Source organism: Colletotrichum abscissum, assembly GCF_030869225.1.
Source record: "Colletotrichum abscissum strain IMI 504890 chromosome Unknown Scaffold_53.1, whole genome shotgun sequence".
Lineage (NCBI taxonomy): Eukaryota > Fungi > Ascomycota > Sordariomycetes > Glomerellales > Glomerellaceae > Colletotrichum > Colletotrichum abscissum.
The window spans coordinates 198,399-219,313 of NW_026850465.1; the positions used below are offsets into that span (position 1 = coordinate 198,399).

Below are 20,915 nucleotides of genomic sequence, written 5' to 3' on the forward strand. Positions count from 1 at the left end.
ACTGGATTGTCCAGAAACTCATCCGCATAACGGTGCAAGCGCCGGTTGCTTGGCTCTCCTGCGCAGCCATTGAGTACCGCCAGGCTGGCGAGGAGACAGCCAATGCCGGTGTTCAGACAGACCAGACCTGCACGATTCGCTCCTGGCGCTTGAGGTTTGCATGAGCTGCGTCTTCCAGAAGCAATGCATAAAAGAGAGGGTGGGAGTCAAATAAGCGGCAGTCACCTCAACTCAACTTCTCTCAATTCCCTCTTAATCTATTGGCAGACCAGGAACCATTTCTCTGGCTAAAGGAAACCGTAATCAAGGATTGGCGATGAAAGTGTGCAACGGCGCTTGGCATCGGAAGCTCTTTCACCCAAAAGCCGGACGGGAAGATGGCACGGCGGGCGGGCAAGCTTCGGGCGAGCCGGGCCCAACCGCCGAAACCCCGCGCCCCACACTTCCTCCTCTCGCGCTGCCCCTCTATCCTCCTCTCCTCCCCCGCCCACGAGCAAGCACCGCACTGAGGTTGTTCCTTCGCCCGCACTGCAAAACGTCATGCATCCATGGAAACACTAGATCAATTGGCTTTCTGTAAATTGCGGGCTTTCCAAGGCCGCTTCACTTCTCAATTGGGCAGTTCCCTAATCATCTGAACCCGGTCCTTTACGTCCATTACGCCCTGCCCCGCAACAGCTATCGTAATCTCACATCTTTAATACTTTGACTTGCTTCCATCACGATAACTTCATTTCCTCTCAACTTTCTATTAAACTGTGATAATTTCTTACATATATTGAAATTATCTTGTACATCTTCAGCAGACAATACAAGGCATTCAATATGGCATCCCAGATAGACATCGCTGCTGTTAGAAGCAAGTTCCCTGCCCTGGGCCAAGACCAGGTCTTCTTCGATAATGCAGGTGGAAGTCAGACGCTGGCCACAGTCATTGAGTCGTATGTCCCCTGTACTCTCCAAACTCAAATGCTCAACTCTCGCTCACATGACGCTTCAGCATCCGGGACTATCTCATACAAAGCAACGTCCAGCTAGGCGCGTCTTACAAAGTCGGCCAGAAGGCGACGGCCTCCTATGGCGAAGGCTATCAGGCCGGCGCAAAGTACATCAACGCATCCTCTGACGAAATCGGTAAATCAATATGTCCAACACTTATTTGTGACAGAAACATTAACATAAGGGGGGGCAGTCTTTGGTGCCTCGACAACTCAGCTCTTCCGCAACCTATCCCACACCTTCACCTTTGACAAGGGCGACGAAATTGTCGTATCAGCAGTCGACCACGAAGCCAACATCGCCTCCTGGGTCGATCTCGCCGCCCGCCAAGGACTCGAGCTAAAGTGGTGGAAGCCCACAGACGCATCCTCGACAACGAACCCAAAGCTAACAACAGAGAACCTGAAGCCCCTACTCTCGGACAAGACCCGCCTGGTAACCCTCACGCACGCGAGCAACATCCTAGGCACGATCCACGACATCGCCTCCGTAGCCTCCCTCGTCCACGCCTCCACCCCGAAAGGCCTCGTCTGCGTCGACGGCGTGGCCTACGCCCCGCACCGGCCCATCGACGTCAAAGCCCTCGGCGTCGACTTTTACGCATTTTCGTGGTACAAGGTCTACGGCCCGCACACGGCCATGCTGTACGCGAGCCGGGCCGCGCAGGACGCGCACATGCGCTCCATCGGCCACTTCTTCAACCCGAGCGAGTCCCTCGAGGGGAAGCTCGGGCTCGCGGGCGGCAGCTACGAGCTGGTCTCGGCCGTCCCGCGGGTGCTGGAGTACCTGGGCACGCCCGACTCCCAAGGCTGGAGGGGGAAAGTCGAGCAGGAGGGGCAGCTCCAGACTACTCTGCTCGAGTACCTCAACGGCCGGGGCGACGTGACGATCTACGGCGAGACCGATGCCGGCACCGACCGCCGCGTTCCGACAATCAGCTTCCGAGTGCAGGGGTGGGGCACCAAGGACCTCGTCAATGCCGTAGAGAACGAGTCCGAGTTTGCCTTCCGATGGGGCCACTTCTACTCGTACCGGCTGATCAAAGAGATTCTGCAACTCGACCCTGCCGACGGCATTATTCGGGTTAGCATGGTGCATTACAACAGCCGTGAGTCATGTGTGCACCTTATCCAACCTGTGAGTTATGCTAATCAGCCATAGTCGATGAAATCAAGGGGTTTATTGCGGCCTTGGATAAGGCATTGCAACAAAAGACCAAATAATAGTGTATAATGTGATAGAATTAGGATTAGAAAGACCTGTAACTCCGGCATACCACCGGAAAGTTGCTGTCCGTCTGATATCTATATACGCTGAACATAAATCATGGCTCCCATAGCTTTTTATAGAGGACAGAAATACCAACAAAAAAAAAGGAAAAAAGTCGTAAAAACGTGGCCGTGAGAGAAAAAGTCGGGGTTTTGGTGGTGTGGGGACTCCGATTCCGATCTCTCTCAGAGCTTGCCAGTCTTCTTCTCGACGGCTTGTCTGAGGATCTTAATGACCTCTGCGGGGTCCTGGGCACCAAAGACAGCGCTGCCAGCAACGATGACATTGGCGCCCGCGTCGGCAGCCTGGCCGACGGTGGAACCCGTCAGGCCGCCGTCGACCTCGATGTTGAGCTCCGGGTACCGCTCGCGGAGGGCCTGGACCTTGGGCAGCTCAGAGGCCATGAACTTCTGTCCGCCGAAACCGGGCTCGACTGTCATGATCAGGACCATCTGCGGTTGTGGAGAGAACCCCCTGTCAGCCTAATGCGCCTTCGCGGAGACCCCATCTTGTGGTGTGTGTAACAGCTGCTCGTAAGAAGAAAAAAAAGGGCAATAACTCACGTCTGGTCTCTCGAGTGGGTCTTCACTCTCGAGGAGCTCCCACACAACGTCGACCGAGGTTGCGGGCTTCAGAGCCACGCCGGCTAATATGCCCTGCTCGTGAATGTAGCGGATCAGGGCGCGGGGGTTCGTCTTCTCGTCGGATTGGACCTCTGGGTTGTCGGAATCGGAGGAAAATGCGGCCTCGTAGTGGAAGCAGTACAGGTCTGCGCCGGCCTCCTTCATGCCCTTGACCCATTTCTTGGGCTAAATCGACGGATGCGTTAGTAGGCGCGTTGTAATATGCCGGGTTACCGCAAATGGACTTTCGGCGACCCCAAAAACATTAGCCCAGGGCAGAGGGAAAGCAATTACCTCGGAAACCATCATATGACAGTCAAATGTGCCCTTTCCCCATGCCTCGATGGGTTTCTCAACATGACCTCTGATCTTGGCGACAACACCGGGTCCCCATGAAATGTTGGGCACAAAGTGGCCGTCCCTAGAAAACCATGTTAGTTAGCCACGGCTCGGCTCGGATAAGAGAACAAGTCCTTTGCGATCGGCTTTCCAGAAAAGCGGTCGCAAGATGCTTGTGTGCTGATTTTTTTTCTAGCGGGGTATGGTCTCCGTACATGATATCGACGTGAAGCCAGTCAGCGCCTTGCTCTATGGTCTTGGAGCACGCATGGCCAAAGTGGCCAAAGTCGGCCGCGAGAATCGACGGGGCTATGATTGCCTTGGGCGCCATTGTGCAAGTAGGTAGGCAACGAGTGCAGTCAGAGAGAGAGAAAGCTGTGCTTCGTTTGTGTTTGTGTGTGTCTCTTTTGTGGTGATTTGAGAAGGGAAAAATAGAGAGAGGTGTGCGTGGGCGGCGGATGCGAGAGCGGGTGTGTCTGGTTTTGTTCGTGGGCACTGAACGGCTCTTCGGCGTTTGGAAAAGGGTTGGAGGGTACACGATCGGACATGCGACCGGAAGCTGTGGTAAGCTATGGACCCTGAACCACGAGAGCTCTTTCAGGTGGAGTTTCTGTTGGGATCTTCCCACATTCTGGGATATTCTGGGATCTAGAATCACTAATAATTGAGGGGTCGCAGTCGCGCCACCCCACGCCAAACGTCAACCCCGCCGGGCACGTACCGCCCGTATGATAAGCTCCGGAGTACATAACGCACCCCTTATTTTAGGTACCTCCCTACCTAAGCATAGCTCCACCCTTCCCATTGGGCTGGCTAGCTGGAAAATTCAAGAGACGAGGGGCCGAATTGACCCCTGACGTTGCCAGTACTAAGGTAAAGTACCTTACTGCGTATGTCTATGTAGATGGCTGGCGGGCCTCGCCGCCTCGGGTGATTATCCGCCGTCGCGGATTTGCGGTCACCTGTATCCGCACATCGTACGCCTCCATCACCCTCCCCGGGACCAAAAGAAACATCCCACGATGCTCATCAATGGTATTATTTGTGCCTTGGCTCCGCGTCAAAGTGCCAGTGTCCTACTCGACTGATCATCACCGTATGGCGTGTTCCATCCACAGACTCGAGATATCTGTGGGCACACATCGCGATTTCGGCCGAGAGCGTTGACCAACAAAAAAACAATGGAATATGCGGGAACGACCTACTCCTGGTCCACTCTAAACTGCCTGGGTAATGCTATCCCCCGTTTATACATACACAGAGCGTGAGCCAATAGCCATACTGTTTGATCTTGCTCCGCAAACAAATTTAGTTGTCAAAGCTGTACTTCAACCAGCCACCCAATGCCTTCAAACTCTCCCAACGGACATTTTCGTCCGACTCTCCCATTAGCTCCATAACTCTGGTCTTGAGACCAAGCTTCTCCAGCTTGTATCTCATCTCAGGCACCTCCTTAACCAAGGCCCCAACATCGTTGCATGCAATAGCCAGGACTGCCTTGTCGTTCTCCCACGGCTTCTTCATAATCTCGGCGAGCTGGCGCGCAATAGCTCCGTTCTCGTGCTCCAAAATCTTGCGCGCATTCTCGGCCCAGAAAACCTGGCTTCTGTGAGGCGGTGACCACCGGAGGTGACCAGACTCGACCTCAGCGACGTACTCGTCAAAGGTTGTCTTTGTCTTGGTGTACTCCTCGAGAAGTTCCTTGAGACTTTGTGCGTCTTCGAGTAGGTCAGGGTCTGTCAGGTGGCGGCCGCTCAGGTTGTCAAGGAGCGCAGGTAGTCGCGCAAGGACTGCAGTAGGGAGGAGTGATTTCTGATTCTTGCTGAGCAAGTTGAAAAGGGTAGAAACAACCAATCGGGTCGTCTTCTCCTTGGGAGAGAGGCGCAAAAGCTGGGTGTACAGCAAGACAATATCGTACTCGCTGAACATGATCAGTTTGTGAAAGCCATACGACTAGAGTGTACTTACTCGTTAAGCTCGTCACCAATATCTTCGGCTTCGAAGCTCATTTGCCAGATGACCAGTAGTACATGGTATAGCAATTGCAAACCAACACCGCCGCCGAGCGAACCCTCAAATCCGGCGTTTCTTGTGGGCGCGGTTCCGCTCCATATGCTTGCCGAGGAGCTGCCGTTGCTGCCAATGCCAGCTGCTGTTCTGAGGATGTCAATCAGAGGCGCAATCGTCTCGCTTCTTTGGTTCCAGAATTGTTGTCTCGCGGCGTGTCCGTAGAGAATGGAGGAGTATTCCTGGACCGCGATATCCTGAAGGCCTGCATCAGAACTCTTCGCGAGGCCAGATAGGTAGGAGAGGAGCACGGGAATGGCGTTTCGGGTCGCCTGCGATTCGTTCAATGAGAGCGACATGAGCTTGGTTAGAGCCGTCGATGTGAGCAAGGGGATAGGGTCCTCGGTATTATTCGAGTGGGCGAGCAAAGGTAGAAAGTGCTTGTAGGGGTCGGTGTTTTTGAAAATAGCCTTCGAGAGTGACGGTACACCTATTTGGGAAGACGACAGCATTAGCGGGATAGAGGCATATGAATCGATCGTCAAGATATATTAATCTTAAGGACAAGTAGGGCAGGATAGGGAGAGTCTAGCCAAAGTCATAGGCTGGCGAATCAGTGGGAAATGGTATAGAACGTACTGGGCAAGAGGTCCGCCAAGAGGACGAGGATATACTGGACGACATTGGCTTGCTTGCCTGCGGACTCGATCACCGAGGGCTTTCCGGATTCACCAACAAAGAGGGAGCGGTAGCCATCGAGATCTCCTTCTACAATCTCCTTCCGAGCTTCGGGCTTCTTCGCCTTATCAACAGCGCGGATGCGGGCCAGGTGGTCCTCTGTGATGGTGCCTGCTCTAACAGCGCCATCCCAGGGGATTGGCCGCTGGCGGATGTTGTTCTGCAGCGAGGCCAGGTAGGTGGGAGGATCGAGAGACATGGCGGCGAGTCGAGGGAAGTAGCGACCCGGGCGGCTTTTTGAATTCGAGATGCACCTATGTCGCCGAGAGGGGGGGTTTGGAGATGGACGGTGTGGATGGATTCGGCGGTGCTGAGGGTCGCAGGTCGTTGCGGCGGGAAGCTGTCTGACGAACGTAATGCTCTCAAGCCGCAGCCGCAGGCCCGCAGCCGCGCCCGCCCAGTTTTTGGGTCACTTCCTTGCTCAAGTCACAGCGTCAGGCTCATGGCATATGATTGGCTTGAGGTCCATTTCTACATAAGCCACATGTGGCAGCTCCAATGACCCACCAAAGCTCTACTTAGCCAATGAAGATGATCCACTCGATTGAGCGTTGTGGCGGTGCGTTTTCCTCAATCACATCCACTTGAATCCTTCCTAAAGCTTGGCTCACTGCCCTCTTGGTCTTACACGCTCTGTCACTTCAAATAGCACTACGACCCAGTTGCCCCGGTTCCCAACCACCCGATTTCCCCAAGTGCAGCTATCGTTGGTACTCGGCTCGCCAGATGAAGCTGAATACTGCTCATCTTTCTTTTTTTCCCTCTACACGAACGACCCTTGTACGAAAGACTGGCCCACGCCAATATGCAAGGCACATACGGAAAAGAAGTCCCTTGAATCTTGAAAGGCGTCACTAGCCAGAACTTCACGGCCTACTTGGCGATGACCCCTCCTGGGTGCCGCGGAGTCCCATCCCGCCGGTCGGGCTCACTTGCACACTTGATGCCGTCAAAGTTGCGGAACCCACGGACTGACACCTGCCGAGATCTCGTCGTGGTGCCAGAAGCCAGCGCAAGAGCTGTCATGGCGCTGCCAATCTGCCCTATACGAGTCAAAGACCGTTTCCTCTGCCCTAGAACTTCTGTCACGAGAGGTCATGACCACTGCACTAGATCCGAGGTACTCCGTACACGGAGACCAATGTGACAGCGCGGAAATGAGCATGATCTCATTGAAGCAGCTCACGATGGGCTAACAAGCGTCCCTGCCAATGGTTGCAAGGCACCAGATGGCAAGAGTAAGCAAGGAAGGAGCTCGCTAGCTGCGTTACTCGGTTGCGAGTGACAAGCCTGCGAAACGGTACCTGACGGGGCCTGCCCGGCGGGAGAGACAAACGACAGGGCAAACAATCGCACCTCTATTGTTACGGCCACGAGTATTCATTCGTACGGAGTACAGTTGGGTTGGAACAGGCTTTCTCTGCCTATCGATTGTCGTCCAGTGGACGGACCGACCCCTGCAGGTAAACAAGTGGGAACCAAGGCGCTCTGGGCCGGGCCAGTCACGAAGGTACCATCAGCGAGTAACGACCCGTTTCTGCCAACTCATACAGGCATCTCCCCGCACTAGGCCACTTATAACCCTCGTCTGTCCCGGGTGTCTTGGTCTAAGTGAAGGGGGAACCACATCTCGGCGCCCGATCTTCAGGAACAAGAACAGAAAAAGAAGCAGCAAGTGTGACGGAATCGCGCACTCAAGAGGAATCTTCACAATCACCCTCGTCAGAGATTGGCCAGAAACTAATCGGTGAAGCTAGATCCCTGCGGAACTTTGCATTATTTGAGGGTAGTATTGTGGGTGTCAGAAGTGTGGGTGCGCCTGGTGACAGCGGCAGCAAAATCAAGAGGTTGGACTTCAGGGAGGTTGGGAATCGACCCGCGCAACGGCCAAGAAGAAAAAAAGACAATCCCACTGCCCAAACCAAGTAATACGACACTCCCGTCAGTCAGCGCCTTCTCAATCTCTCCCTCTCTCTCTTAAATCAAACTTACCTGCAGGTTTCATTCTTCCCGACTTCTTGGTTCCTTCTTCCCATCTAACCCAAGAATCATCACATTCCAAGCTCTCAGTCCCTGCCAATACCTCTGCACACTAACAGGCTAAGGTTGGCCAGCTCACACCGCGACCACTCAATCACACCTCGACTATACTATCAGCTTACCCTCCCTCTTCTTCTCATTCCCCGCCAATCATTAATACCTCATCCTACCGCTACAACATTCCTCACTCTCGCAATCTTTGGGGCGCCCACGAGGCTACGAAACAAGACAGGACCTCTCGATATCGCCATTGACGGAACAAAAGTGGCCATCGCGGTGAGAGCCGACTTACATTCTCACTTCGCCGTCTTCCCGGCCTTGCGCATTCCTGGCAATTGACGACGCCGAGCAGCGGTCTCCGCCAGAAATAATGGCATTGCGCAAGCAGTCGGCAGCGGCCCCTCTGGTCGCCGGCCTTCTTCTCTTGGTGTACGCCCCCACTCCGGTGTTCGCCCACCCTTATCCTCTCCAAAATGTCGCAAACAACCTCTTTTACAATTTGGGCGACCAATTTATGAAGCGCGATTGCGTTCAACGTTGTGGAGCCGACTCTCAGTACTGCTGTGGATCCGGAGAGCAGTGCTACACCGTTAACAACATCGCTGGCTGCAGCACCGTGAGCGGAGGTGGAGGCTACGGCATTTACACCACGACATGGACTGAGACGAACACCTTTACCAGCACAATATCGACAAACTGGCCTGCAGTGACAACAGGGGCAGCTGGGGGAGGCACCGGGGCCACCTGTGTTCCTCAGAGTAGTGGAGAGACGGCCTGTGGCAGCATTTGCTGCGCCGCCAACCAGTACTGTGCCTACTCAGGGCAATGCGCTCAGCGCGATGGCTGGGGCGGAGGCGTCACTACAATTACATCGGGAGGCCATACAATCACCACCCAATACTCTGCTCCTTACCGCATCACGAGCACCGGGGCCACCGGCACCGCCGCCTCAGCAACCAGCACCGGCACAGTCGTACCCATCACCAACGAGGGTACTGGTGGAGGATTGAGCGGCGGCGCCATCGCCGGTATTGTTATCGGCACGCTTGCAGGTCTCGGTCTTCTCATGCTTCTCTGCTTCTGTTGTATCGCCCGCGGCCTGTGGGGTCTCATCTTTGGCAAGAAGAAGAAGGAGCACAGCCACAGCCGCGAACGAGTCGAGGTGGTTGAGGAGAGATACTCGCGTCACGGCAGCCGCATGCCATCTGCCCACTCTGGTCGCCCCTCGCACGGCGGCTGGTTCGCAGGTGGCGGTCGTCCCGCCCCGGCTGCTCGTCGCAAGGAAGAGAAGAAGGAAGGCGCCAAGTGGTTGGGCCTGGGAGCCGCCGCAGCAACCATGTTGGCGCTCTTGAATCTTAAGAAGGACAAGCCGAAGGCCAAGCCTCGGTCAAGCTACACCGACTCGTACTACTCGTACACGGGGACAAGTCCCAGTGAGTCTTCATGGGATTCTCGGGATCGATCGGATCTGACGTCCTACCTAGGCAGCTCTAGCTCGGGCGGAAGAACTCACCGCACCGGCCACACACGCGGCACACACACGACGCGCCACTCACGGAGGTAGCACCCCAAGTTCTTTGGCGACCTCGGTCGAATTGCATATGCTGTCGGCTGCCTTTTTACAAGGCGGTGGAAGCCCCGAACATGCTTTGAACGTACATAAATTGGTATTATTGCTTTCTATTTTTCTTTTTGGCGTTAAGGGGGGAAATCATAATCCCACCGGGCTTTTGATAGCACGGTGATGGAAACTACAAGGCACGAGAGACGAGACATTCGGCGACGAAGAGGGGAATGAAAGAATGACGAGAGACATGAAAACTGGGTGGAGAGTGACGAAGGGGCTTGGAAATGGCCACGAAGACTATGGATGTGAGGAGGGTCATCTCTTTGGACATTGAGCGTTTCCTACTTCATTTTCCTTGGTGTGGCTGACTTTGTCTACCCATCCTCCAAAACCCGCATAGCATGTACGATGTTCAGAACGATTTGATGGCATAGACGAAACTTCTCGACGCCCTTAATGCATGGAATGGAAACTAAATTCTTCGATTGGGTCATCTGATTACAACACTTGCTCGTTGCCGTATCGCCTTCCTGTCGTGTTGTTGCTTCAAGCTCAAGAGTGTATGCAGCCACACTGCTGAAGCTTTCTCGGGGAAGCCGTGTAGGAGTCGACAAAGTTGAGATGAACATGCGGCGCTTGCGCACTGCGAGCGCGTTTGACCATGCATGGAACAAAGCGAGTTTTCCATGCGCGGTCTGCGTTTTCGCGTTCGGACCGTCTGATGCGTACGTCTCTGCGTGTGCGTGTGTCGGGGTATACGAGGTCTAAGTCCAGGTGTAAGTCTGCGACGCGAGATCTCCACCTTCGGGAAAGAGATTTCTTTGCCCTCCTCGTGGAGCATTTGCCAACACAGAGCCAATTCCGGTGTCCTTTTCTTCATCCCACTATTCGCTAGTGGCCGGTTGGCCCAATGGCAAGGCGTCTGACTACGATTGCGTTTACCCTCGTTCGTCTAGGGCGAGGAAAACGTTGACAAAGTATCAGGAGATTCTGGGTTCGACCCCCAGGCTGGTCAATTTCTTTTGGTTAAGAGACATTTCGTGCTTTTTTTTCCTTCTTTCTTTTGGTGTCGTTCAACCTTGGGACTACTGGGCGGATGTATGGAACTACAGTCGATTGACGTTGCATCTGAACAGGAAATGTAGTATTGGGTATGTGTGTGCCAGTAGACAAATGCTGTGAAGAGTCCAGCGAGAGGATGGCAACTCTCATGAGGCCATAATCTGATCAAGCTTGGCTGAATTTTTAGTTCATCAGGATGACGAGATGAGTCAAGAGCTACACCATCACGGAAATCCCACCTTACTGTGAAAATAGCTGCGCTCATGTCGTTCAGTCACAAGCAGGATATGTGGACGCATTGTCTACAGTGTGAAATTTTCCTAATCCGCAAGTACATTTTCTCACAAAATAGCCAACAGGGAAGAGTTCTTTAAGTCTGAGTGGGTATCATTTCACCATGAAAAATGTCTCATGCGAGTAGGGTATATAATGAGGTGTTGTGGGATATACTGCTCAGAGAGGGGAGCAGGCAACGTCTTCTTGACTTTTGATGTGATTCATGGTAGCCCTGCGCTACACGATGCAAAGTGAAAAATGGAACCCCGGCCACGCCAATTGTGTTGTGTGTAAGACCCAGAAACCCCAGTTTGATTTTTGCATTTGCCTCGAAAAACATGACCTGTTTTGACCCTTTTTGTTTTGGTTTTGCTCCCCTCCTCCGGCTCATACATCAATCAATACCTTCGTTTTTATTGATTCATCGAGAGGGATTATACGTTGAGTGGAAAAAGATGCATTTAAGCCTCCTCCTCAATGTTGCCCTTCTCGGAGACGTACATGCCGTCCAAGAACTTACGGATATCCTTGTTGCGGACCTTGCAGATCTGCTGGATATCGGCAGCGGACTGGGAGACAGCCTCGAGGGAGTTGCCGAAGAGGACGAGCTCGTCCTTCTGGGCCTTGGAGACCTCGACGTCGACGCCCTCGCGCATGATGACCTTGCGGACGAGCTTCTCGCCAATGAAGTTGCTAAAGTGAACATGTCAGTCTCTCGCAATCATCAGGTATAGAAACATTGTGCAAACATACCGGATCTCGACCTCCCACAGACCAGTCTCGGAGTCCTTCTCCAGGTTGACGTTGATGGGGAAATGGGCGTAGACGTAGCGCATCTTGTACTTGAAGCCCTTGGTGACACCGACGATCAGGTTGTTGATGAGGGTGCGGACGGTGCGGAGAGTGGCAACGTTCTTTCTTGAGCCGTGGTGGATCTCAATGTTGATGGTGCCCTTGACCGGCTGGGAGAAGTTGACAGCCAAGTGGGACAGGTCCTTCACGAGCTTGCCTGGTGACGGGTGTTAGCCATATCGGTTTGGTGAGGGGTGCTGCCGCACTGAAGCCGTTGCGCCCTGCTTGCGCAGAGCAGGGACAGCTAGGGCCGGCCGTTCGCAACGTCTCGGGAGATATCGCGTTCGGAGGAGAGTCTTGTACTTACCACGGGGGCCCTCAACGGTGACGATGCGGGACTTGATGTGAACCTTGACTGTTTGGAGAATCCAAGTCAGCATGCATTCGATTGCCTGCCACTACTGCTCCTTTCGAGCTCATCCACAGTCTAAAACTCTTCAACCCAAAAACCCAAATGTTGCTTTGTCCGCCTCAAGCCTCCCCAATCCCTCTGCCATTGTGATGTGGTTGTGGTTTTCCATTTTTTGCGCCAGCGACCATGTTGCCAAAGGCATCGAGGTTGCGACCATGACAGAGGAAGGCGAGAGACTCGAAGTGCGAATGGCGACAAATAGGTGATATAGTATCGTGAAGTTCAAAACCCGGCGGAGCTCGCAGGGGACCACATCGTGGGGGAGGAGTATTTTCGTTGTATTGTGTGCTCAAATCGATCGTCAAGGAGACGACGACGACGGCATTGCTTCACATACCATTCTCGGGAACCGTCAGGCTCTCTTGGGAGTGGATGTATCTCATCTTGACGTCGGGGGGGAGGAGGGCTGTCGGCTGGGCGATCTACTGGGCGACTGGTCGTTCGTTGGGCGATGAGGGACAATTCTTCACTTTCAAAAAAGTTCCAAGTCGGGGAGTCTGGCAGTCGCGATTCAATTTTCGGGTGTGGGGTGCAAAAGTTCTAGCGAGGGCTTGTGTGCACGTGAGGGCAAAACCATGGTCTGTGCGTAATTGATTCTCTGGCCGACCGCCCGGCTGCCCGGGCCTAGTGGAGAAGGACGGATCCTGACCGTCCGGGACATGGCCGTTGAGCCCCAGCCACAGCTCCGGGTCACCAGCCTCAAGCACTGAGGATGACTGCCTAGCATAGTCACGTGTCGGTACTGGCCAATGGGAGGATGCACTCCCTACAGCTCCAGTTGCTGCCCACTTCTCGATAGCTGCCCGGGCTGGCGCGACTGGAGCAGCGTAAGCCGAGTGAGTGCACGTACAGATACAGATACGTCAGCCTTGAAGCTCCGCGACACCCCCCTTCTCCGACGCCCCGATATCAATTCAACTTAATCATTAAATTCCAAGCTCGACGGGCTGACCGATCACTAGCCATTGGGACCTTGGATTCGTCGCCCCCTTTATATCCGAGCATCGAAACCACACAATCGCGCGAGATCCGGGCATTCCCCCGCATAAGCCAAGATGTCGTACTTCTTCTCAACCCCCGTCGACATCGACATTGTGCTGGAGGACGCCGACGAGCGGTCCATGGTCGATGTCAAGCTCGACAAGAACCGGCGCGAGAAGGCGCCGCTGTACATGGACGGCGAGTCCGTCAAGGGCGCCGTCACCATCAGACCCAAGGACGGCAAGCGGCTAGAACACACCGGCATCAAGGTCCAATTCATCGGCACGATAGGTGAGTCTTTCTCCGCGAGCGACCCCCAAGAACCTCTCCCGCCTTTCGCCCATTACTAATACTCCCATCTTTTTCCTCTGCGCAGAAATGTTCTTTGACCGCGGAAACCACTACGAATTCCTCTCCCTCGTCCAGGAGCTCGCGGCCCCGGGCGAGCTGCAGCACCCGCAGACGTTCGACTTCAACTTCAAAAACGTCGAGAAGCAGTACGAGTCGTACAACGGCATCAACGTCAAGCTGCGCTACTTTGTCCGCGTCACCGTCTCCCGCCGCATGGCCGACGTTATCCGCGAAAAGGACATTTGGGTCTACTCGTACCGCATACCCCCCGAGATGAACTCGTCCATCAAGATGGACGTCGGAATCGAGGACTGCCTCCATATCGAGTTTGAGTACTCGAAATCCAAATACCACCTAAAGGACGTTATCGTCGGGCGCATATACTTTTTGCTCGTCCGCCTCAAGATAAAACACATGGAGCTGTCCATCATCCGGAGGGAGACGACGGGCGCCGCGCCGAATCAGTATAATGAGAGCGAGACCCTGGTGCGGTTCGAGGTGAGTTTGTGGCTCCGGATAATGCTCTCCTCCAACTTTCAATGGTTCTGCGTACTGACTCTCTCGGCACAAAGATTATGGATGGCTCGCCCTCGAGAGGAGAGACGATCCCCATCCGCCTCTTCCTCGGCGGCTTCGACCTGACACCCACGTTCCGGGACGTGAACAAGAAGTTCTCCACCCGGTACTACCTCAGTCTCGTGCTCATCGACGAAGGCAAGCCACAACCACCCGTTTTATGGTTATGTCTTTGATTAAATGCAAGCTAACAATCGAACACCAGATGCGCGGCGGTATTTCAAGCAGTCGGAAATCATTCTCTACCGCCAAGCTCCGGACGCCGCCGCCGGTCCTAACATGATCATGGCCGCCGCCCCCGAGAACCCAAAGTTGATGGGCCAGTCTGTTCAGGCATAGAAGTATCTGAAGAATGACGCCATGGTTTATAAGTAATGAGTTGTTTGATGAAATAGGGGGAAGGGGGGGGGGGGGGGGAGGTTATTCTGTATGATGTGGCTGCTGCCGCCAATGAGAGGATAAGTCCTCGTCAAGAACCGTCCGTCCCACGTAGTTTTAAGCATAGGTCACGGCGTTTGGGGTAAACAAAGCTAGGGTCTGCTGCACTGATACAACAAACAATGAAATTCTTCTTCATCATCTACCTTGGACCTTGACCGATTACCGAAAAACAAAACCCAATGCATGCAATTCGTGAAGGTATCTGGTTGTCCTGGATCATTCTTGTGTGGTCCAGGATCGCGCGTTCTTGATTACTTGTACACATGCTCTCTCCATCTCCACCCACTACGAAGTAAACTCTCCCCTCCCCCGTTTGGCCCGCATTGCCCTTTCAACTTATTGATCTCGTTTCTTTGCTCATTTCATCCATTTACAAAATGTCCATTGCATCGTCAGCCTCGAATCCAAACTGGTTGTTCTGGATGGCTGCGATCCGGTCGAGTTCGTCCTGGTATTGCTTGCGCAAGTCCGGTAACGTAACGACCTTGCGCTTGCCCTGGAAGGTCGTCGGCTCCCTCGAAGCGTTGGGAGGCGGCAAATCCTCGGAAAAGATCCACGCTTGCTTCGGATCGACGCAGCTGAGGGCATTGATGAGCAGCAGATACTGCTTCGTGACCGCCGTATCGAGAATGTCCTCGCCAATGAGCTTATCGCCCTCGCCGGCGTGTCGCAGCTTTTGGATGCGGTCAAGCAGCACCGTAGCGGCGCCGCGGTAGTCGTTGTGTTTGATCCTCCAGGAGTAAAGGATCTGGTGGTATGGGATGCCGCTCATGACATCCATCGTTGCCTTGCACCTTTGTGCCAGAATGTCGTCGATCGAGTCTTGTAGACCCGGGAACGGCAGCGACATGAGCTCGCTGTTGTGGTACGATTCGCACATCTTGTCGACAAGCTTGCGAAGGGAGGAGAGCTGCATCGCCTTATCCTTCATGGCTAGCAGACTAGCATGGGCGACGTCGAAGCGTGAGAGTACCGTCGCCGCATTGAACTGTCGGCTAAGCATCTCGCTTCTGACCAGGGCAGCTTCGGGACTGGCGTGTGAGTATTGAATTGCGAGTCCGGCGAACTCGATTACATATGAGTATGCCTTGACCTTCTCGAACAGAGCGACTGCGTGACAGTAATACCTAGCCGGCCCCTTGTTGAGCAGGTTCCACTCGGTATCGTCAAGCAGCCCGCTGCTGTGTCGGTCAACATCTACATCTTTGACGCCTGTCACTAACATTAGTCTTGTTTTCTACACAGCAGAGGCAAATTGAACTTACTCATGCCTATCGCTGCTTTACGGAAGTGGAAGGCGGCCGAAGCGAAGTCTTTAAGCGCAAGGAAAACACGGCCCTGGATGTAGATGGCGAATGGCGTCTGGGCGCAGTAGGAGTTGAGTTGAAGAGCAAGATCGGCCCGCTCTCTTCTGATGAGGGAGCACTGGATCAGAGTAGGTGACACCTCAATATCGCTGTTGGAGGCACAGAGATCCGTGACGATGTCTGTGATACTCGTAGCCAAAGGTTCGTTTCTGCCGTCCACAAAGCCAAGAAGATGACCGACATTACCCTCCAACGCGGTGACGGTCTGCGTCTCCTCTGCAGTCCTCTTCGTGGTGCTAGGCGAGCCTGAGAAGGAGTCATTGCGCTCGTGCTTGTTGCCAATAGGAACGGTGATTTCGGTCTTGGAGAGCCACCGAAGCAGCTCTAACCGACGAAGTGACTCGAGGAACTGTCTGAACACAGCGCCGACGTCAATTCGTTTGGAGAGCATGTCTTCCTCTTGATCCCAGTCGAACTCCATGTGTACCAGTAGCAAGACCTGGCTGAAGACGATGTTCCACTGCAGATCAATCGTCTCTTGAACAGCCTTGACAATGAGCTTCCGTCCAAAGTCGGTCAGCGGTTGACGGGCCTTACGGCTTCCAGACTCCTCTGTAGCCGCAACCAAACCCGAGAGGCTTTCGTATAGATCCATCGTAACACCAGTGTAAGACTGTCCTAGACTCTCAATGACCTGTGCGCAGTCTTCATCACTTACAGTGCGCCAAAGGGCAGTGGCGTCAAAGAGGTATTGGAGTCGTTCATAGTCCGTTCGAGGGGTCTCCTCGTAAATCTCAGGTCGCAGGGCGGCAGTGCAGACCTGTTGTATACTGTCCGAAATAGCATCGAGGAAGCCGACGCCCGTCGAGACAAGGTTTGCTATCCTTTCCGAGGCCTCATCTGGACGCGAGAGATTATAGTACAGCCGCTCCAGTGAGCTGCATTCTCTGATGGCCGAGATTGCATCGGCACACACAACCCACGTCATGTCGGATTCTGCGTCGAGAACCAATGCAACTGCTTCGCCACGTTGCTTGTCCAACTCGATCAGAAGACGGTAAAATCTCCTCCACTGGGTCTCGCTGCTAGCACGGAATTGCTCATAATCCATACCACCAGCCGAGTTCCGGTCCAAGGATGCTGTCGAGGCAAGAACAGAGCAGATTGACTCTGCCAGGCCCTTTTGTTGACTCTTCGAGCTGCCCTCCTTTTGTGAATAAAGCCCCTTCTCGTATATGGACAGAGCTGTTTCGAGGGTCGCTTTGGTGAAGCGGCCAGGGGCGAGGATAAGATCCAACCACTTTTCTGTCGGGTCTGTAGGGTCAGAGGATCCGGACGTCGGCGCGGTGGGATAAGTTGTGTCAATGTGGACTGACGCCCACTCGCTTTCCCATGACTCGGCGATGTTGTCTCTGTTGAGATCCAGCTCCTGGACTCTGTAGGTCATATTGTTCTTCCACAATGTCCACAACTGAATACCGCCATCTGCAAGTGTTGAAAGAACAAAGTCCGCCAGGGTCCACACATCGGAGAGCGACGGTGACGATGGGGTGAGGTGGGTATCAGGGAACGCATCTTCCACGTAAACGGTGTCGCTGTCGCGGGCTTTAATGTTCCAGAATTTGAACTCTCCAGCCCCAATGGGCGAGTACGTGGCGCACATCCTGTTGCCCGTTCCGTCGCCAACCAGCTGCAACAAGTTCGTCTGTGTAGGTTCAATCTGCCACTTGCCGACTTCTTGCGGGTTGCGGTCAGAGTTCAGTATGTCGCCAGTAAACAAGATCTGACCTGTCCGCAGGTTCCAGATGCGCATGCGATGGTCGAGACAGACTGTGAAGAGAAACGCCGCATCATCGAGGCCCAGGTTCGTAACCTGTATCGACGTTGCCGCGCTCGCGTCCATGTGGATGTTGCGATATCGGATAGACTGGTTCTGCTGGAACGGGAGATAGCTTCGAATGCCCTGCGCCCATCCTTGTGAATTGTAGATCGTCTCCTTCCAGGGGTTGCTCGTTGCTATGCACAAGTTAGTGTGAAGCTCTTGTTGTGGTAGCAGCAGTCGAGGGAAAGTGACATACAATCCTGTGTCTTATTCCGGTCCAACCTCACCAGCCCGCCGTCGTGAAGAGAAATGACAATCTGATCGGTGCTCGCGGCAACCATGCGATGCGGGTGCTTGAACCCAAAGACCTTTGGCTGGTACACCTTGCAAGCATCTCCCGGGCCGGCCTCGATGGCGGAGCGCTTCCTGAAGAAGTCGGGGCGGAGAGTGAAGGAGTACAGGCAGTTGGCCTCGTCGAGCACGAACATGGAGAGCGCATCATGTTCTCGGGGGTCGGCGAACGCAACACAGGACGATTGAATCGGCACCGTGAATCGGAAATTGAGAATCAGCGGCGCATCGACCGTCTTCTCTTGTCGGCAGGTATCGACTACCCGTAGGCTGAGGACGAGACCGTCATCCAACAGCCTCCAGAGGAAGCTGCGCGGCGCATCGTGCCATTTGCGGTGGTAGACGGACGAAGCGGGAGCGAGGTTCTTGAGCCGAAAGTTGACTTCGTCTTCGCTGATGTTCTTGTCGCCGGATGTGAGCTTGCGGGTCGCGCCCCTCCCATTCGACGTCAGCGAAGGGACGCGGATGTTGATGATGGATGAGGCGGAGGCCGGTTCGAGATTGAGACGAGTCTCTCGGTATAAGTATTGTGTGTCGGCGGAATCCATTTTCGCTTTGCCCCTAACCTGCAAAGACCTCGAGCGCCGGAGATGAGAGAGAGAAAGAGGCCGCGGGAGTCGCGGGTCAGGCTCGGCGCATTAAGCAATCTGTGGCAGCAAAAAGTTCGTCGCGATTGAGTTGATGGAATTTCCAGTTTGAAGGCTCCTACGCGCCCGGTGGGGCTACTCCCAAAACAGCAACCAGCTTGGTACAGTGCTGCAGTACACGCAACCGGTGTCCACACTGTACACACTCGACACGATTTTCAGAAAGTAAGAGTTGATAATCTAGACAAGGTGGACACAGGGAACCAACGACGATGCATATTTTGATACTCATAGGAAGGACTTCAAAGGTATTTTGATTCATTACCGTTTTAGCAAATGCTCCGCACCTAGTCTGCACAATTGACAGCAGAAATACCACAACTCCAGTGTAACCATTGCCGCCCAACGCCAACATCAATACATGCCATCTTTCCCAACCCGGGGGTGTATCAAAAGCTCACTCATATGCGCATAACACCATCACAAGCTACTTTCGTCCAGTCGTCCCGTACCCATGTGTCCCTACGCTATTCCTTCTCCAGGTCCTTGGGGCTTGGGTCACCGATGCCATCCTCATTGATCGCAAAGAGACAGTCACTCTCCGGCAAACAGGGGCTGTCGTAGATCTTGGCGACACGAGTCTCGCCTCGACCCTTTCTCAAGCTGATTCTCGTCGTACTTGCGTGGGCGATAATGTTACCACCGATTGGCTTCTTCGGGTCGGGGTTGAACATAGCACTCGGTCCACCATCAACCTGTGCGACGACTTGGTTGGTGATCACCACGGCAATACCAAACTCGTCGGCGAGACGCTGAAGCGTGCGCATAAATTTGGCCAGGTGAGTCTGTCTCGACGAGAGTTCACCTCGGCCCAAGAAATCGGTTCTGTAAAGCGCCGTCGCACTGTCCACAATGAGGAGCGAGAATCGGGTCTCGCACATCATGGCACCAGCCTGCTGGAGGAGCTGGAGCTGGTGATCTGAATTGTACGCGCGAGCATAGGCCACATTGTCGAGGACCTCTTCTCCGGAGAGACCGAATCTGTTGGCGACGGCCAGCAGTCGAACGGGTCGAAAGGTACCCTCAGTATCAATGTACAGACACTTGCCCTCTCCGCCACCCATGTCAAAGGGCAGTTGACATGTCACGGCAAGAGTGTGGCAAATCTGACTCTTTCCCGTGCGGAACTCTCCAAACAGCTCAGTCACCGATCCGGTCTCGATACCACCGGCGAGAAGTGTATCCAGCTGCTTGGAGCCAGTCGTGATAGAGATGAGCTCGCTTCGTCGTTGGTGCATCTCCGTGGCGGTCGTGAAGCCCATTGGCACAAGTTTCGAGGCTGATTCCCTTCAGTCAGATTGCTTTGCACAATTGTGTGAGTTGGATTTTCGTACCTTCGGCAAGAATCTTGGTTGCCTTTTGTTCCGAGATGCCTTTGATCTGCTCCAACATGCGGCGCGGGGTATACGCTACTGACTCTACGGTGTTGAAGCCGCCGTCGACGACCATTTGGATATCGCGCTTCGTCAAGCCGGCAACTCCCTTTCTCTTCATCAGCACGCCATACACAACGCGAAGGCAGTCTGGCCGGAACTTACCTCGAGCGCAGTGAGTGGCGTAGGCGCGCCAGGCCCGGTCATGCCGCTCTCATCGCCATTGTGGCTCTCGTCGTAGCCGTCAGCGTCAGCCATTGTGCTCGTAGATGTGAGAAATGAGACGTCGAACTGTGTATACACGAGGGAAATGACAGCAGTGCACGCGCAAAGTCGGACGTCAGGAAACGAGTTAGGTGTTCATACAATTGCCAAATTGTTGATGGTGGGCGAAACGCGGGCTCTTAAGACGCGTCGGGGATGACTGGTGGTGGCGACTAATCGAGAAGAAAATACGCCAAATCACGTGCGGCAATTAAGAAGCCGGTCGGCCCCACCGTGTGCCTGGAGTTAGCGTCATATTAAGACGCTTCGTGCTTCCCTCATCAAACTCACCACAGACACCCCAAGGTAACAGCGCGACAATTGCTAATCATGACATCGTTGAGCTAAGGCATTCGCAATTGTGTCGCATGTAAATGCCAGACTTCGATTCATTTGATATACTCTGTGCATCAGCGTTAATTGTATTCGAGAGCTTGCAACAACCCTTCTATGCGTTGAAGTCTCCAGCTCAAGCTGGGCTAGATATCATCACTCTACCATCTGGAGTCAAGTTAAGCTCACAATCAGACACAGCGACGAGTTATAAATGGATTCAATCGTTTTGTTTTTAACCTTGTTTCATTATCATTGCTAGTACATAGGTAGCGAAGGAAAGAA

At 53.9% G+C, this 20,915-nt stretch overlaps 9 protein-coding genes across 9 annotated transcripts; 3 read left to right on the top strand and 6 right to left on the bottom strand.

Annotated features, from left to right (window-relative positions):
- Positions 1-825: 825 nt before the first annotated feature.
- CABS01_14365 (aminotransferase class-V) lies at positions 826-2,222 on the top strand (the record flags this gene model as incomplete). Its single annotated transcript, XM_060547704.1, has 4 exons — positions 826-941; positions 1,001-1,134; positions 1,193-2,107; positions 2,161-2,222. The coding sequence occupies 4 exons, from the start codon at positions 826-828 to the stop codon at positions 2,220-2,222; spliced, it is 1,227 nt and encodes a 408-aa protein (XP_060393411.1).
- A 231-nt stretch (positions 2,223-2,453) lies between these two features.
- CABS01_14366 (ribulose-phosphate 3-epimerase) lies at positions 2,454-3,561 on the bottom strand (the record flags this gene model as incomplete). Its single annotated transcript, XM_060547705.1, has 4 exons — positions 2,454-2,720; positions 2,832-3,077; positions 3,186-3,312; positions 3,446-3,561. 4 exons carry the CDS (start codon positions 3,559-3,561, stop codon positions 2,454-2,456), a joined length of 756 nt encoding a protein of 251 aa, XP_060393412.1.
- Positions 3,562-4,538: 977 nt separating this feature from the next.
- On the bottom strand, positions 4,539-6,174 carry CABS01_14367 (V-ATPase subunit H; the record flags this gene model as incomplete). The annotated part of the gene is made up of 3 exons (XM_060547706.1): positions 4,539-5,151; positions 5,199-5,727; positions 5,877-6,174. 3 exons carry the CDS (start codon positions 6,172-6,174, stop codon positions 4,539-4,541), a joined length of 1,440 nt encoding a protein of 479 aa, XP_060393413.1.
- A 2,211-nt stretch (positions 6,175-8,385) lies between these two features.
- On the top strand, positions 8,386-9,579 carry CABS01_14368 (uncharacterized protein; the record flags this gene model as incomplete). The annotated part of the gene is made up of 1 exon (XM_060547707.1): positions 8,386-9,579. One exon carries the CDS (start codon positions 8,386-8,388, stop codon positions 9,577-9,579), a length of 1,194 nt encoding a protein of 397 aa, XP_060393414.1.
- A 1,802-nt stretch (positions 9,580-11,381) lies between these two features.
- On the bottom strand, positions 11,382-12,567 carry CABS01_14369 (ribosomal protein L6; the record flags this gene model as incomplete). The annotated part of the gene is made up of 4 exons (XM_060547708.1): positions 11,382-11,613; positions 11,674-11,929; positions 12,080-12,127; positions 12,522-12,567. The coding sequence occupies 4 exons, from the start codon at positions 12,565-12,567 to the stop codon at positions 11,382-11,384; spliced, it is 582 nt and encodes a 193-aa protein (XP_060393415.1).
- A 672-nt stretch (positions 12,568-13,239) lies between these two features.
- CABS01_14370 (vacuolar protein sorting-associated protein 26) lies at positions 13,240-14,431 on the top strand (the record flags this gene model as incomplete). Its single annotated transcript, XM_060547709.1, has 4 exons — positions 13,240-13,456; positions 13,542-14,014; positions 14,089-14,209; positions 14,298-14,431. The coding sequence occupies 4 exons, from the start codon at positions 13,240-13,242 to the stop codon at positions 14,429-14,431; spliced, it is 945 nt and encodes a 314-aa protein (XP_060393416.1).
- Positions 14,432-14,903: 472 nt separating this feature from the next.
- CABS01_14371 (uncharacterized protein) lies at positions 14,904-18,561 on the bottom strand (the record flags this gene model as incomplete). The annotated part of the gene is made up of 3 exons (XM_060547710.1): positions 14,904-15,745; positions 15,799-17,856; positions 17,919-18,561. The coding sequence occupies 3 exons, from the start codon at positions 18,559-18,561 to the stop codon at positions 14,904-14,906; spliced, it is 3,543 nt and encodes a 1,180-aa protein (XP_060393417.1).
- A 157-nt stretch (positions 18,562-18,718) lies between these two features.
- Positions 18,719-18,892, bottom strand: CABS01_14372 (uncharacterized protein; the record flags this gene model as incomplete). The annotated part of the gene is made up of 1 exon (XM_060547711.1): positions 18,719-18,892. The coding sequence occupies one exon, from the start codon at positions 18,890-18,892 to the stop codon at positions 18,719-18,721; it is 174 nt and encodes a 57-aa protein (XP_060393418.1).
- Positions 18,893-19,127: 235 nt separating this feature from the next.
- Positions 19,128-20,291, bottom strand: CABS01_14373 (DNA repair protein rhp51; the record flags this gene model as incomplete). The annotated part of the gene is made up of 3 exons (XM_060547712.1): positions 19,128-19,939; positions 19,995-20,142; positions 20,199-20,291. 3 exons carry the CDS (start codon positions 20,289-20,291, stop codon positions 19,128-19,130), a joined length of 1,053 nt encoding a protein of 350 aa, XP_060393419.1.
- Positions 20,292-20,915: the final 624 nt, after the last annotated feature.